The sequence below is a fragment of the Syngnathus scovelli genome, chromosome 1 (genome assembly GCF_024217435.2).
Source record: "Syngnathus scovelli strain Florida chromosome 1, RoL_Ssco_1.2, whole genome shotgun sequence".
In the NCBI taxonomy this organism is placed as follows: domain Eukaryota; kingdom Metazoa; phylum Chordata; class Actinopteri; order Syngnathiformes; family Syngnathidae; genus Syngnathus; species Syngnathus scovelli.
Genome location: NC_090847.1, coordinates 8,127,833 through 8,142,500, shown reverse-complemented (window position 1 = coordinate 8,142,500; position 14,668 = coordinate 8,127,833). Strand labels below are relative to the sequence as shown.

Genomic DNA, 14,668 nt, shown 5'->3' with positions numbered 1-14,668 from the left:
TCGAGCGAGATTTAGCTCCTACGCGGACACTCATTAAGAACAACATAGATGACGCGCTGGATTATGTACATTTTATAATGATATTCAAGCAAATGAATACAAATGAGATTGAATTTTGGGAATGGAGTCCTCCGCATTAATGCTGGGACGAAGATAAAATAACACTCGAACATGCACACACACGTCATGCTAATTAGGTCCGCCCCAGCATATTAAACCAGCCTTTTGCCAACACATACCAATTCTCTTCAAGTACAAAATGCCTAAAAATGTCAACGTCTAGATTAGTCCTAAAATCATTTTACATGAATAGCATGGTGGATTTGTAGGGCTGCTTCAAATGATTGAAACTAAGACATGCAATCAAGCAGTTGCTTCTTATTACAAGAGCTGTTTGATATTCAGAGGAAATTTAGTGCAGGTAAGATGGAAAGGCAAAGACTTGAGCTCTCGAGATAGTGGCGAGATGAAAGCAGTATGTGACAACTCACAATTTATATTAAAAAAAAGTCTGTCATAGTGCACTTTGTAACGCAAATGACAAAAAATTCTACTGGGGAAAACAACGAGGTTTCAATTGAAGTAAACAAATATTTTCCCTGACGATTTAAGATTTTACAACACAATTTAGCAGCACAATGACGCTTAAAATCAATTGAGTTGAAAACATTTTTTGGGGGGGATAGTTTTATTCAGTTGTTGATCAAAATACAGAGCAGGCACATGAATTCAAAATAGTGTCTACTAACAGGTCAGCTATATATATATAGATATATAAAAAAAAAAGCAATGCACAGCAAAGTAGTTTACTTATATCTATTTCAAAATCAGATGCGTACAGCAAAATGAAATCCAAGGAGGAAAGGGTGGTGTTATGTGATGGGATCTTTGTGATGAGGGGAAAAAACATGCTCAGAGTGATGTGTGTGTTTGAGCACAAATGCGGGATTAGTTCACTGATGCCAAAAACGAATTTGAACGGAAAACTAAACCAAACTTTTTGAACTTTTCAAAGTCTCACAATGCCATCAAAACGTGACCATTTTTAAAGCTTTATTTAACACATTACGAGTTGCTTTCATGCTTCCAAAAGCTAGGTTTACCACATAAATCTGGACCAGCTTTCAAGTTTTAGAACAAGGAATAGAAAACAAGTCATTAGGGAGGAACCCCGCTTCTTTCTTTTCGTGCCTTCCTCCCAGGCTGAGTTGAGCAAAGTATTGATACCTCAATTTGGACCCATTCTGAGATTGTGGAGCTTGGTCTCATGGACAGAAAATGACGCTTGGCAGTTCTCTGCAGAGAACAGGCGAATTTCACTGATTGTTTGGCCGACTGGGTTTTATAAGACTTCATCAGTAAGCCTCAAATGCTCGGCGCTGCCCTGAAACGGTAGATCTGTTGGTCTTAAATGCTCTTGGTTACAAGGCCTTGTAAAAAGGCTGCATTGCTGAACAAAACGGTGAGAAAACAAAAAAAGTAAAAAATGTGTCATGGAGATGATAAATCTGACATCCGGTGTTAACAGGTACAAATTTATAGTACAAACTTTGGCTTGTTACAGTTGGGCCATGACGCATTCAAGTCACACATTCGCCCCACATGCTCCAAACATTATTGCTCGAGTTGAAATAAGGCCATTGGGAGTTTGCATAGTTATTTGTGGTACAGACAATGAAAAACACCAGAGAACCCCAGCATGGTAATAATACAAAGAAATGGGAATTGCCTTGTGGAATTAGGTCATACATACAGAACAGAAAATAAATTTGAAAATACAAAACAAAACACATCTGTCCAATTGATCCTTTACTATTTTCCACGCAAGACAGTATACAGCAGTCGTCTGGAATTGAGATGAGGCAGTCGCGTACACATGGACCAACAGAATGATTACAATATTGGGTTGCAAAAAGGTTAAAAGCTCTCTTTAATAAAATGCCAAGCTTGATCTCTATTCAAAAACAAAAATGAGAGAGGCTCTAGATGCTATCCATTGCTTTAAACTCGCTCAGGGCCTGCACGGGGTTGACGTGCTTCTTGTGAGAGGATCTCTTGACCCGATTAGTTTGGCCATCATCTTGCTTCTCACGCTTCACCAGAGGTTTCTTCTCAGGTGCCTTCATCCTCCAGGAAATGGCGGGCATATTGAGAGCCTCCATACCTTTGTTCTTCTGGTACTTGGTGGAGGCGACGTATGACGCCTTCACGGTGGACACCACGGTATTCATCAGATTCTTTGCGGCTTGAATGAGGGACATGGCGCTGTCCAACTGTTTGTGTGAAAATGAGAGAGAAAGAGAGCGTGAAAAAAAAAGGCCAAAAAAAGAAAAATAAATTAAAAAAAAAAAAGGTTAGCCTCTGAGATGTTGGAAAACAAAGGCGTCATTGTTTGGAACCTGCAATCAACAACCTTTTCACATTTTGACACAAACATATGCGAGGAATTGCAGAAAAGATAAAAAGGTCAGTCTAATTTAATTCCAACTATTTAAAAGCCTCCAAGACATTGGTGACACTTATGCTAAGTGTGAAAGCACAGTCGCCTGTCAGCCTCGCTGAAAGGGGATTCATTATTTCATGCACAGAGGCTTGCTATTAAAATCAGGTTGGCTGGCAAGTGGCTAATTAATGCTTTAACAACCCTGTAAACATTGCTCATCCTGAAAATGGTGAGCGCATGGAGGCAATGTCTGTTTTCTAGCAAACAAAGCAATTACACCCTTGCGATTAGTCAATATAAAGTGGCACCAATTCAACCAAACCAACGCAACAACTGCAGTAGTTCAAGTGGAAAACCATGAATTAAAAGCATGTCATAAGAAGATAGCCATAACAGTTCAAATGCTTTAAAAACGGAAAGTTAGCAAATCTGTAAAAACATCAGAGCGATGACCACAAGAAAAAATTGTCATTATCATTTTAGAACAGGAAACTTAGGGCGACAATACAGTTACAGTATTTTCAGACTAAGTCACTCACGAGTACAATCACACTCACACATGCTAATGCACAAAAAGTATTTGCCAACTGCCAAGAGAAAATTAAAGAGGAGATGGAAGACGAGTAAGAAATAGAAGTTGCAGTAGTCACAGCAACTAATGCATGAAGCCGATGTAGTATTGTTAGTTTGCTGTTGCCTCTCCTGGAAACAAAGTGACTGTCTCCCAAGCTAGCGAGCTGGCTAATTTAGCATGCGGAATCCACCACAAAAGGATTTATCATTTACAGCTGCAAAACTCAATAGAAGAACAGGATTCTACCTTTGGTCACAATGCAATGCAAGGTTTTAGTCAAGGTAAGGGGAAGTTTCAAATCCAACTGGAATTCCTTCTTTGCCATCTACAGTATTAGGAAATGAGGGTTTTAGGTGCCAGTGCAAGCTCTTATGTTAATACATCTTCGGCCACAAGCATCATTGACGAAGTCATATTGCAATATTTTTGGAAAACATTTCTAGATCACATTTTACTCCATCTTTCACAGTCTAAAGCGCAACCTATTATGCAGTAGACATCATAGACATAAGCGGTGGCAATTTTGCTTTTCTCCATCTTCTTTCATGCCCACTTAAAATATTACAGAAAACATTCCCTGCAGAGTTCAAAAGGTAATCGTCTGATTCTTGAGCAGATTAACAGATACGTTACGACAAGTGTTGTTAAGAGCCACTACACTCAGAAAGGACTTGATGTGAAATCTACCTATTTCATGTGAAAGGAGAGGAAACAAGCGAGGACTGCTCTATCAACTTGCTGTGCTGTCGCGACAACACAGGTACGTGAGGAAGAGTGGCATTTGAAAAGCTCTTTTCCTGAATGATTGGGATTTTTTGCCGTCTTCCTCTTTGGGATTCAGTAGGTTACCCAAGAGACTTTCACACTTGACTTTGCTTTTCTCGCAGGAGTTGTCAAAACATTTCACCAACGGTTAGTCTTATTTCTTATGTCATTTAACTGCTCCGCAACTCCTCAGTTACTTTGGTGGCTGAGCACATTGAGGAGAGTAAATTATAGATGGCCCCCTGGTGCCCATGATTAAAACGATGGTGTACTTACCCCAGAGACAACCAGCTCTCCTCCCAGATTCTGAACCTCGGCCTTGACTTTACTGCAAATGTTGAGCTGGTGGCAGTACAAGGCGATACGCTGCAGGTAGGCGAGCAGGTCCTGCTTACAGGTTGAGTCTGGACACTGCAAGACACAATGACAACGTGTTAACAAATCTGCGGCGCTCGCACGCACATACACCTATACATACACACACACACACGCGCACGCACACGCACACACACACACACACACACACTCTTTGAAGATGGCTTGGCGGCACTGCAGCATGACAGGTAAGGGAGAGGCCCACATCGGGAACACGCTCAGAGCCAAAATGGTAAACTCAAAACACCAAGTGGAATAATCAGAATGCACATTTTAATACAAATGATTTAGCTATAGGTGTCAACAACCTTGTATCAAGTGGATTTGAATACAAAAATACTACAATTTAAAATGTGGTAATTGAAAATAATGGCAACTACCATTTTGACTGAATAAATCTCAAGCTGTTTGTGGGAACATGGCAGGAAGAAAGCATACATTCATTGACAATTTGTAAATTATTGGAGAGCTCTGACAATCAAATGTAAGTATTTTTAGCAGAAAGGTCAGATGACAAAATTTTCGGTCTTCTGCTGAAAACCAACCTTCCATTAAATATGCAACAACGTGGGGTTCGCTAACAGGTATATTTGGCAGGACGCTTTAAGAGGTTATAATGGCATCAAATGTTACTTTTTAAAGAGACGGTGAGAACTCTTCCAGCCAACACTGCAACGTGACATGTTGCTTGAGCACATTTCAACATCGAACTTCAAATGTATACGTATTCCTTTGTAGCTTTTTCTGGGAAGACTACAGATGCCCTGCGTTGCTATGAATGAAATGGGCTGAATCTCTTTCATCATCACTATCTATTCCTGACTAATAGAATTATGGTCCAAATGGAGAAGAGGGATATGTAATACTTGGCCATCCATTAAATAAAATAATTAAAGAAGATGAGGGGAAAGAGAGCTGGAGGGGGTTGATCATCTTACAGATGAGGACAAATCCATAGATGGCAGGAGGAAGAAAATGGGAAGGTTAAAAAGCGGAGCAGAACCGAAAACTGAAAACAAGCACTTGAGAGAAAGTATGAGGACGAAGAGTGAGCCAGAGGGGAAACCGTATGGAGAAGTAAATAAGAGCGATATCCAACTAGGGAGAAGAGAAACACGAGGATTCAACTGCAGCTTGCACGGATACTGAGTGCGTGTGCGTGCCTGTGTGCGAACATACACACACTCAGCAAGACCTGAAATGAGGCTGAATGCAGCAGCCATGCTAATAAGGGCTTGGGGAAGAATTCCGACGGCTGAGAGCAGAGCTCTATGAAAGCATCACTTGTGCTCGTGCTCAGCTGCTGGCTTCACTCTGCGAGGCTCCGTGCACTGTGACAAGTGCATACAGGAATTATGCACAAGTGACAAGATCCCCAAAGATTGTTTGGATAACGCAAAATGTAGGCTGGTGGGGTTACCTGGGCGGGATTCGCAGGCTGTAGTTTGCATTCTGAGTTTACTGTACAACATGTGATTGTTTGAAATGATCCCAAAGAGACCTATTTGCTTGGTTTTACAAATGGAAATATTCGTTCCAATAGGCTTTCTCCTGCCTTTCATATCTTACAGCACAAGACATTCTGTAGAAAGCATCCATAAGGGGATTAAATGACACCGGTACCACTTCACCAGCAAGCCAGTAACAGTTTGAATGGGAATTAAGTCAGCCACATAGAGACACTTTACGGTAAACATGGATGACAACCCTTTTAGCAGGCGCCAAATGATACTCAGCTAAGTGGATGATCAACTCCACTTGGGTGGCGACAGAGGCAGCCACCCAACAAGTATGCAAGTGTGTTGTGAACCACATTGCAAGCTCCACTCGGCGTTGCTCGACTCCGGCCAAGTCAGCTGCGCTCCTGTCACTAGGAGGACCTCGGGCCGGCCACCACCATGTTTGACAGTGGGAATGGTGATGAGCTGTGTTGCTCTTACGCCAAACATATCGTTTTGCATTGTGGCCAAAAAGTTCGATTTTGGATTCATCTGACCAGAGCACCTTCTTCCACGTTTGGTGTGTCTCCCAGGTGGCTTGTGGCAAACTTTAAATGAGACTTTTTATGGATATCTTTGAGAAATAGCTTTCTTCTTGCCACTCTTCCATAAAGGCCAGATTTGTGCAGTGCACGACTGATTGTTGTCCTATGGACAGACTCTCCCACCTCAGCTGTAGTTATCTGCAGTTCATCCAGCGTGATCATGGGCCTCTTGGCTGCATCTCTGATCAGTCTTCTCCTTGTTTGAGATTAAAGTTTGGAGGGACGGCCGGGTCTTGGTAGATTTGCAGTGGTCTGATACTCCTTCCATTTCAATATAATTGCTTGCACAGTGCTCCTTGAGATGTTTAAAGCCTGGGAAATCTTTTTGTATCCAAATCCGGCTTTAAACTTCTCCACAACAGTATCTCGGACCTGCCTGGTTTGTTCCTTTGTCTTCATGGTTCTCTCTGCGCTTTAAACAGAACCCTGAGACTATCAAAGAGCAGGTGCATTTATACGGAGACTTGATTACACACAGGTGCATTCTATTTATCATCATCAGTCATTTAGGACAACATTGGATCATTCAAAGATCCTCACTGAACTTCTGGAGTGAGTTTGCTGCATTGAAAGTAAAGGGGCCGAATAATATTGCACGCCCCACTTTTCAGTTTTTTATTTGTTAAAAAAGTTTAAATTATCCAATAAATTTCGTTCCACTTCACGATTGTGTCCCACTTGTTGATTCTTGACAGAAAATTAAAATTTTATATCTTTATGTTTGAAGCCTGAAATGTGGAGAAATGTTGAAAGGTTCAAGAGGGCCGAATACTTTCGCAAGGCACTGTGTGTGTGTGTGTGTGTGTGTGTGTGTGTGTGTGTGTGTGTGTGTGTGTGTGTGTGTGTGTGTGTGTGTGTGTGTGTGTGTGTACGTGTGTACATCTGTACGTATATACATATATACGTATATACTTATATACATATATACATTCATTCATGACTGAAGTTCTTTTTTCATAAACATTTGTGCCTACTATACTACTGTATTTTTAGTGTTCATGATTGTGGTACTTTAATATTTGGGCACTTGTTGGGCCGGAAATTAGTATAAAAAGCTTGCGAACCACTGTCCTAACTGTAAAATGGCAGCCAATATAGAGATAATGTAGAAAGAATGACAGAGTACCATGTTGAACAAAAGGATTCACTGTGCCACACACTGGCTAATGTCCATGATAAAAATGATGATCAGGAAGGTCAGGTCCAATCATCGGTAATGCCACGCAGTTTTGCTGAATTCTATTACACGCCACAGAGAGAGGCAGACCTGCTGACCTTTAAGATGCTTCACCCAGAGGAAATGCCAATTTCCAATATTTACTGTTGCAACTGCATTCTAATGAGCCACTGCCAACAAACCTGTTGTTGAGTGCCACGCACAAGTCAACCAAGGAGGTTTCTTTTTTTTCATTCGGGTTTGCTCATAAACTCTTTGTGCAAATTAAAGTGAAGCTAATGCAAACAATGGCATTTACACAACATTGTTACTGTCCATTATTCTATGATGTCACCCGTGCAAAAATAAGAAATACTGCTGAGTAAGCTCCATTACACTGTTTGCAGACTTGCTCCGTTTAGTGAGAACGGGACAAACCAACAACACAAAGGAATACAAGGGTCAATGTTACTACATATGTCAGCTAAAACAGCACATTTGCATAAGCCTGGTTCATTACAAAATAATCATTATCAGTCTGTCAGCATTTAATTTTCTCCTGTTAAATTGCCTGAGAAAAGTAACGCGACAGCTCTTGCCAGCCATATATGGAACGTGGCTTAGCAGCTAGCCGCTAGGGAGAACATTCGTGAACACCTTTCAGAACAATCAATTGCACGTTGACAAATGTCTCAACCAATAAATACAGTGAGCTCTTAGTTGGACAAAACTCCAATTGGCTGAAAGATGACCCTTGAACTGCTGAGGCTCTGAGAATTTATGGGGCTCATTGGGTGATTTTGCTTCTCCAATGCAATGGGTAATTTACAACCCTGCCTGCTGTTAAGCGCCTCAAACCAGAGCCAGGATTAGACGCTGTCCAGCAACATAGCCCATGGATCACTATAAATCTCTACTGATTGAATGCAAATTGGAAAAGTACACCATGTTTGTCAGCATACATCATGAAGATAAAAGCTTGTTTGCACGCACAAATGCACAACACATGAGGGCTGGACGATTAATTGAATTTTTAATTGTGATTTCGATTTTGGCTTCTTTCTATTTTCAAAACGTTAGTCAACAATTTTGCAGAATGGCGTGGTGCGTTTAGAATTTTCCAACGTTGTAAAGGTACCTTGAATGCACATATTGCTTGCCTTGCAATTTGGTATGTGACTCTTCTAGTGAATACTTTAAAATCAATAATCATTTTAATAAATGTGATTTCAATCTCAATCAAAATAATTTGTTGTTTTTAGATAATCATCCAGCCCTAATACGCACAGATATGTTCATATGCACCTTTATTGGCAAACAGGCAAGAAACAGACAAGTTAGAATGCATAGTGAGGAAGATAATTAATGATGATAAATCTCAATTACACCGCATTACTTGTTTACCAGCAGACTGATAGTATTCCAAGTTGCCCTGCATATGAGGGTCATAAATTCCTAATAAACTGCAGTGCAGACCTTACAGACAACACTGACCTAAATCCCATACCGCTTATCTCTAAGTGTCTGTTCTTTCCATTTTAATTAGGGCCCATTACACGTTATAGTTTCTAAAAACACCCAAATTTACCAAAACCACATGCATTTCTCAGATTACTGCAATCACATGAAAGAATGGAGTAGAACAAAGTCTTAGGAAGGAGAATGAGGGTTGAGAAGCTCTGTCATTAATGTGGGACCATCTGCTGATGTTTTATATGAGGAGTAAAATCTCATAGGCCCTCTCTGCCAGAAGCATGGAGTCCATGTGATTAATATGGCTAGGTTAATGAGCAGGGCCCAGCATTGCCTTTACTCTGCTGTCAGTGTGTATACATCTTAGTGGTGATTCGCTAAACTATTGCTGCTGGAGTATGCAGACATGATACACGACAGAAACGGCTTTTGCTATTAGCAGGCCTGCGGCATCACCGTGCTTTGTTAGAGCAATGTCCTAAATATACATATACTGTGAATAAATGCAAGCAGTTTAGAAAGCGCCACCTGGCAATTATATTGCTAATTAAAAGGGCAAAGCACACTTAATGGTTTCATCTCTCAGGAGGGACGTTCCTCTCTCCACAGAAATACACTGTCCATTCTCTCTACCTTCCTATTCCAATCACGCTTTCTTGCATGTTAAGCCTAAATATGACAGGCTGTGTTATGAGTGTCACATAGTTGTGTGAGCTGTGTAAGGTAGATGGACTTTGAGCCCGAGGAGTATCCGTTTCATTTGTTCAAACGCTATTCTGAAAAGCACAGACTGCGCTGACGTAAATTAGCTGAACACAAATGGTAAGTGAGGTGGGGTGGGGGGTTGTTGGGAGAATAAACTAGCCACCCAAGTCTAATACACAGGATGTACTGATATGCAAACACTAACACCTGCACAGTTGCCCATCTGTTTTCTTTGGGGGATAGTGCTGCTTTCATTAACGTGAATACGCATCTTCAAACTGTGTCAGTGAGGCATACAAAGAACAAACAGCAAATACAGCTCTTTTAAATTGAAACTATTCAAATGAAATGAAGTCAAAAACTGGTAAGAAAAGATTAGTATGACGGACTGCAGAATTGTTTGGTATCTTTGAAAAGTTGTTAAAATTATCACGCATAAGGCGCACATCAACTGCACAGCCCTTACGTATGTAAGTCTTATACAAACGTATTTAGAATGTAGGAATACAATAAAATGGGATTGCAAGAAGGTTGTTTTCTACACTTCTCCATTTCTGTATAAGGGTTGGACCTCAAAGGCAAATTCAAATACAATGTTTTTTTCCCATAATGAAATCAACAAAAACAGGTTGCTACTACATGATATACAAGTGTGTCCAAAGGCCCTGCACAATCGTGACTTCATTGCCATTCGTGTTTGTAATTTTGGCTCAACATTACCATTCGTGTTTGAATTTTGGCTGGGGTAAAAAAAATTAAAATGAAAATAAAATTAACAGTCAATGCAAACTGACTGTTTGTATAGGGCCAGTCTATACATATATATATTATTAGCATTTATTTAACGCCCTGTGTAGCAGGGATGTGATGAGGAGAGGCAGACTGCGATGGTACGGACATGTAGTGAGGAAGGACGAGAATGACTGGGTGAAGAAAGTTATGTCGTATAACGTAGAGGGAACAAGACCCAGTGGCCGACCTAAAAAGACCTGGCAGACGACAGTGTCAGCCGACATGAAGGCACTCGGCATCAACCACGAGATGGCCATGGACCGTTACCGGTGGAAGAAAGCCATATCGAGAACCCAGTCCAACCCAGCGGCGCCTGGAAAACGGACTTTAAACCAATGATGATGATGATGTAGCAGAAGTCCCCGATAAAGAAATGTATTTTACAAGTTCAGTGTGGCTAAGAGCTTAACACTTAATATTGTCAAAATTGAAATTCAGTGGCGACCACCTTGTCCTTCTTAAGTGGCTACTGGTACTTGTGCTTGAAAAACGACACTGGGTGCATCAAGCAGTCTCAGAAGGTCTCAATTTGACAAGCAGAACTTGTAGCAAACATCAAAACTGTGATTCTATAATAAATAAATGTATGTGCATTGCAGAAAAAGGATATGGAGTTACTGAAGACAGGAATAAGTCTGGGCATAAATCATGTACAATGATTCCTTGAGGAATAGTACAGTGCACTTATTTACGTAAGTGAAATATGAAGCCATAGATGATTGAATGCGCGTTTCCCTCTGTCGAGGGCCATCATCTAGTGGGTAAAGAATACATGGTGAGAGACGATGGAATCGGGAGTTGGGGGGACTAGGAAGACACAAGGACTTGGAAAAGGGAATGAGTTTCTCTTGAGAGAAATACGAATAACACAAATCACGGCAAATCAGGACTCCCTTTGCTAAATTAAGGAGGACAGTGCAAAACAAAATTGATCAGTGAATGTTTGTCCTCTCATTCTCCAGGAGCCCTGTTTTTGAGCAATCCAAATATGAAATATGTCATTAGAACAATAGAGAGCTACGTGAAAACCTCCGGGGTGTGGCATAAAAGCAACTTACATTGTCGGCAATGGTGCGACCCAACTTGTCCATTCTTGATCCTGCCTCTGCAATTTTCTTGGCAGCACTGATGACATCAGAAGTATTCTTCAATGGGCCTTTGCCCCTGTGGAGAAGCAATTTAAAGATCATAAATAAAGATGGTTTGTATTCTATCATTTGCTGTTTGTTTTTGTACACAGGCGATCACATGAATTTGATTTGTTTCAGAGGTTGGTTTCCCCTGGTTAGAAAATAGTAATCAGTTTTGCTATTCCCAAATCCTCCATCCCCATTTTCCCACAAGGGACTTCTGGACACATTTGGCATGTGACAACTTGACTCCAACTACTTTGGGGGGGAAACCTCCCAAACCCCTCCCCAATATGCTCTGAGAACAGTATTATACAAAAAGAAAAGTGATTGCTGCAATATGGTGGAAACAACCGAGGAGAATACTGCAATCTGCCGCAACAGCGCACAGCAAAAGGATAAACTACTGTGTCTGTTTAATATGTAGATCCATGGCCTGAACTATCACAATCACACTAGTCCTGTCCAATATTTGACATATCATAGGAAGATAAAGTGCCGATGCAACAATAGGCACCTCCATCGTTTTTTATTGTTATTTTTGTTTAAATTCGGTTTCTCTCGCCTGGTACAAGGGGGTGGAGGGGCTTTACAAGCGAAGAGGGGACCGCGGCGCAGCATACTGCTCAACGACGAGTTGCTCGAGCTGGGGCTATTCACTGATCGATTGTGAAGCAAAGCTAAGACAGGCATGGCCCTGGGAGGGAACGGGCTGCTTGATGCGTTCGGAGAAGCGATGACCAATATATGCTGCAATTCACATTAGTTTTTGGGGCTATCTGCCTTTTCCCTCAGCGCATGAGCTAAATGATCCACAACTTGTAATTTGGCCTCATCAATGCGAGTGCCTCACGATCCAAACAGTTGGGTCTGGCTGGTGTGTGGCATTCTCAAGAAGCTGTCTTTGATCTCTTTCTTATGCACTTCATTCATAGCTTGGCACACGGCGCCAACACGGCATCCAAATGTTTACTGGCACTTGATCTCTTATCTTTAGACTCCCTTTACAGAGTGCCTTAGTCACTTCACTGGTTTCTTTTATATCAAACAAATTGTTTTAGGTTCATTACCTGACATGTTTCGGGGAGACAGGGAAGAACTTCATCACAAGAAAAATAGAATATAAGAAGGAGTGTGAGAAGGAGACTGCAACAAGACAAACAAGAGCAATAAAACTACAAGAACAGGAACACTACAAGTCACCCATAACCGATCACTGTAAAAGAGAAAACCACATCATGGAATGGGAAAAGGCCAGAGTCATCTGCACTGAAGAAAATAAACATCAGCGTTGGATCAGGGAGGCCATTGAGATCCGCAAGCGGGGCCCGAGGACCATCAACAGGGATGAGGGAGCCTATATGCTCTCTATAACCTGGAACAGCATTCTGGAGAGGTGAATGGACAGCAGAGGGCGTGACTCACCTGTCAAATCTGACAGGTGAGCCACGCCTTTATCCATCAGCTGATAAAGACGCGTCACTATCACATCTGTGACACTCTGATGAAGGCGGAAGAAACCGGCGAAACATGTCAGGTAATGAACCTAGTAAAACAATTTGTTTGATATAAAAGAAACCAGTGAAGTGATTAAAAAAAGAAAAAACAAGATGAACTTAGTACAATTAATTAGAGTGCCTTAGTGTTCAGACTGAGACACCACAGGGCCTTCAGCACAAGGTAACAAATTTGTGTTTTTAAAAGTAGACATTCAAAACAGTTCATTTTCTGCCATTTTTAGTGGACAGGTTCATGTACCGTATTTTCCGCACCATAAGGCGAGTCGAGTTAAAAGGCGCAGACTCAATTGCGGGGGCTTTTCTGTGCTTAATCCGCACACAGGGAGCACCGGCGTATGCATGCCATGACTTACGTTAACTCCCCCCCCCAAAAAAAAACGTCACGAGTCTATCCGAACTAAACAGTTGGGCAAGTTTGCCATTAAACAGGAAAAGTTCCCTCTCGCCGTTGCCTCGTCATGATACCGGCTTTCCAGAAAGCTTGCTTAAATTGTACTTCGTAAGCATGTCTCTTTGGCGATGCCATTTTTGAGGGTCCTAATGCTGTTTGCTTTGCACACACCAATAGTATTTATTCATCAATGGCGGCGAAGGTGTGGATTCTACGTATTACGTATAGTCCTCTGCTTGGTTTAACGCCCCAATATACGTAAAACGTAATGTCTTTGGAATGGTTCATCGCGTCTCCATATCAACATTTACGGATTTTGTAATTTGGTCCACACAAAAGGGACACCTTATTAAAAGGCGTATCTTCGGTTTTTGAGGAAAATTAAAGGTTTTAAGTGTGCCTCGTGGTGCGGCAAATACGGTAACTTTCAGGATCTAATATAAAATTATCTATATTGTGAGCTAAAATATTGTCCGTATTGCACAGCACTAAATGACATGGTGAAAAATTTGCCTGACCAGTGAGTGACCGTTGTTTGACCAAGTATTAGTGATTTTCTTTTTATAATTTATTCATTTCAAAGAGTACTTAACATGAGTGGTCAGGTCACTCAAAAACAAGCCCCTTTGACGAGAGGACAGATTTTCATGGCGAGTAGAAAGAGCTGAGGGCTGAAGGTGTTGCAGGCTCCAAGAGGGCTGAAGGTGTTGCAGGCTCCAAGATGTTTGTCAGTCACATATGACCAAGCCATGCCCGGCTACCCAAAATGCTATATCAGGTGGGCCCCAAATATATCGAATGTTTCCGAGTCACAAATGCTTTATTTATGAGGGCCAACAGACAGCCATCAAAAAGAATCACTCTCACTCTGCAGATTTGTCACAAGAGGTCGAGATCAATTACCTCACAGAGCATTATCCTTGGCAAGGCATTGTGCCAGATCAAGGTTGAAGGGGCAATAATTTGGGTGAAGGTGGAATTAGCCAGCAGCTGACCTTCTGTGTGCTACTATACCATGCAGGCGAGAGGGAATATTATGAACATATATATTCACCCACAAAATCCTTCATGTGCCTCCCCATCTCTTATGTGATTTCATTTAATCTTTGTTCTATTATCAGACTTTGTTTTGCCAAGCACAACTGAGGTTCTGCTTTTGTATGCATTAATTGTCGCTGTTCAATGAAATGTATGTATATTTGGACTTTGTAGTATGTATGAACACGTCAGGTAAATATCCTGTCTCAATAATTATAAGGAAAAGACAGAATAAGTAATGGGTTACTACTCATTCCCTGAC

The 14,668-nt window shown here is 41.3% G+C and overlaps 1 protein-coding gene across 1 annotated transcript in view; it reads right to left on the bottom strand.

Annotated features, from left to right (window-relative positions):
* Window positions 1-669: 669 nt before the first annotated feature.
* Window positions 670-14,668, bottom strand: part of ctnna1 (catenin (cadherin-associated protein), alpha 1) — a 45,563-nt gene continuing 31,564 nt past the window's right edge. The window contains exons 16-18 of the mRNA XM_049746246.1: window positions 11,386-11,491; window positions 4,059-4,193; window positions 670-2,273 (exon numbers count right to left, since the gene is read on the bottom strand). Coding sequence (XP_049602203.1) covers window positions 1,983-2,273; window positions 4,059-4,193; window positions 11,386-11,491 — 532 coding nt within the window. The 3' untranslated portion in view covers window positions 670-1,982. The remainder of the gene's footprint in view (window positions 2,274-4,058; window positions 4,194-11,385; window positions 11,492-14,668) is intronic.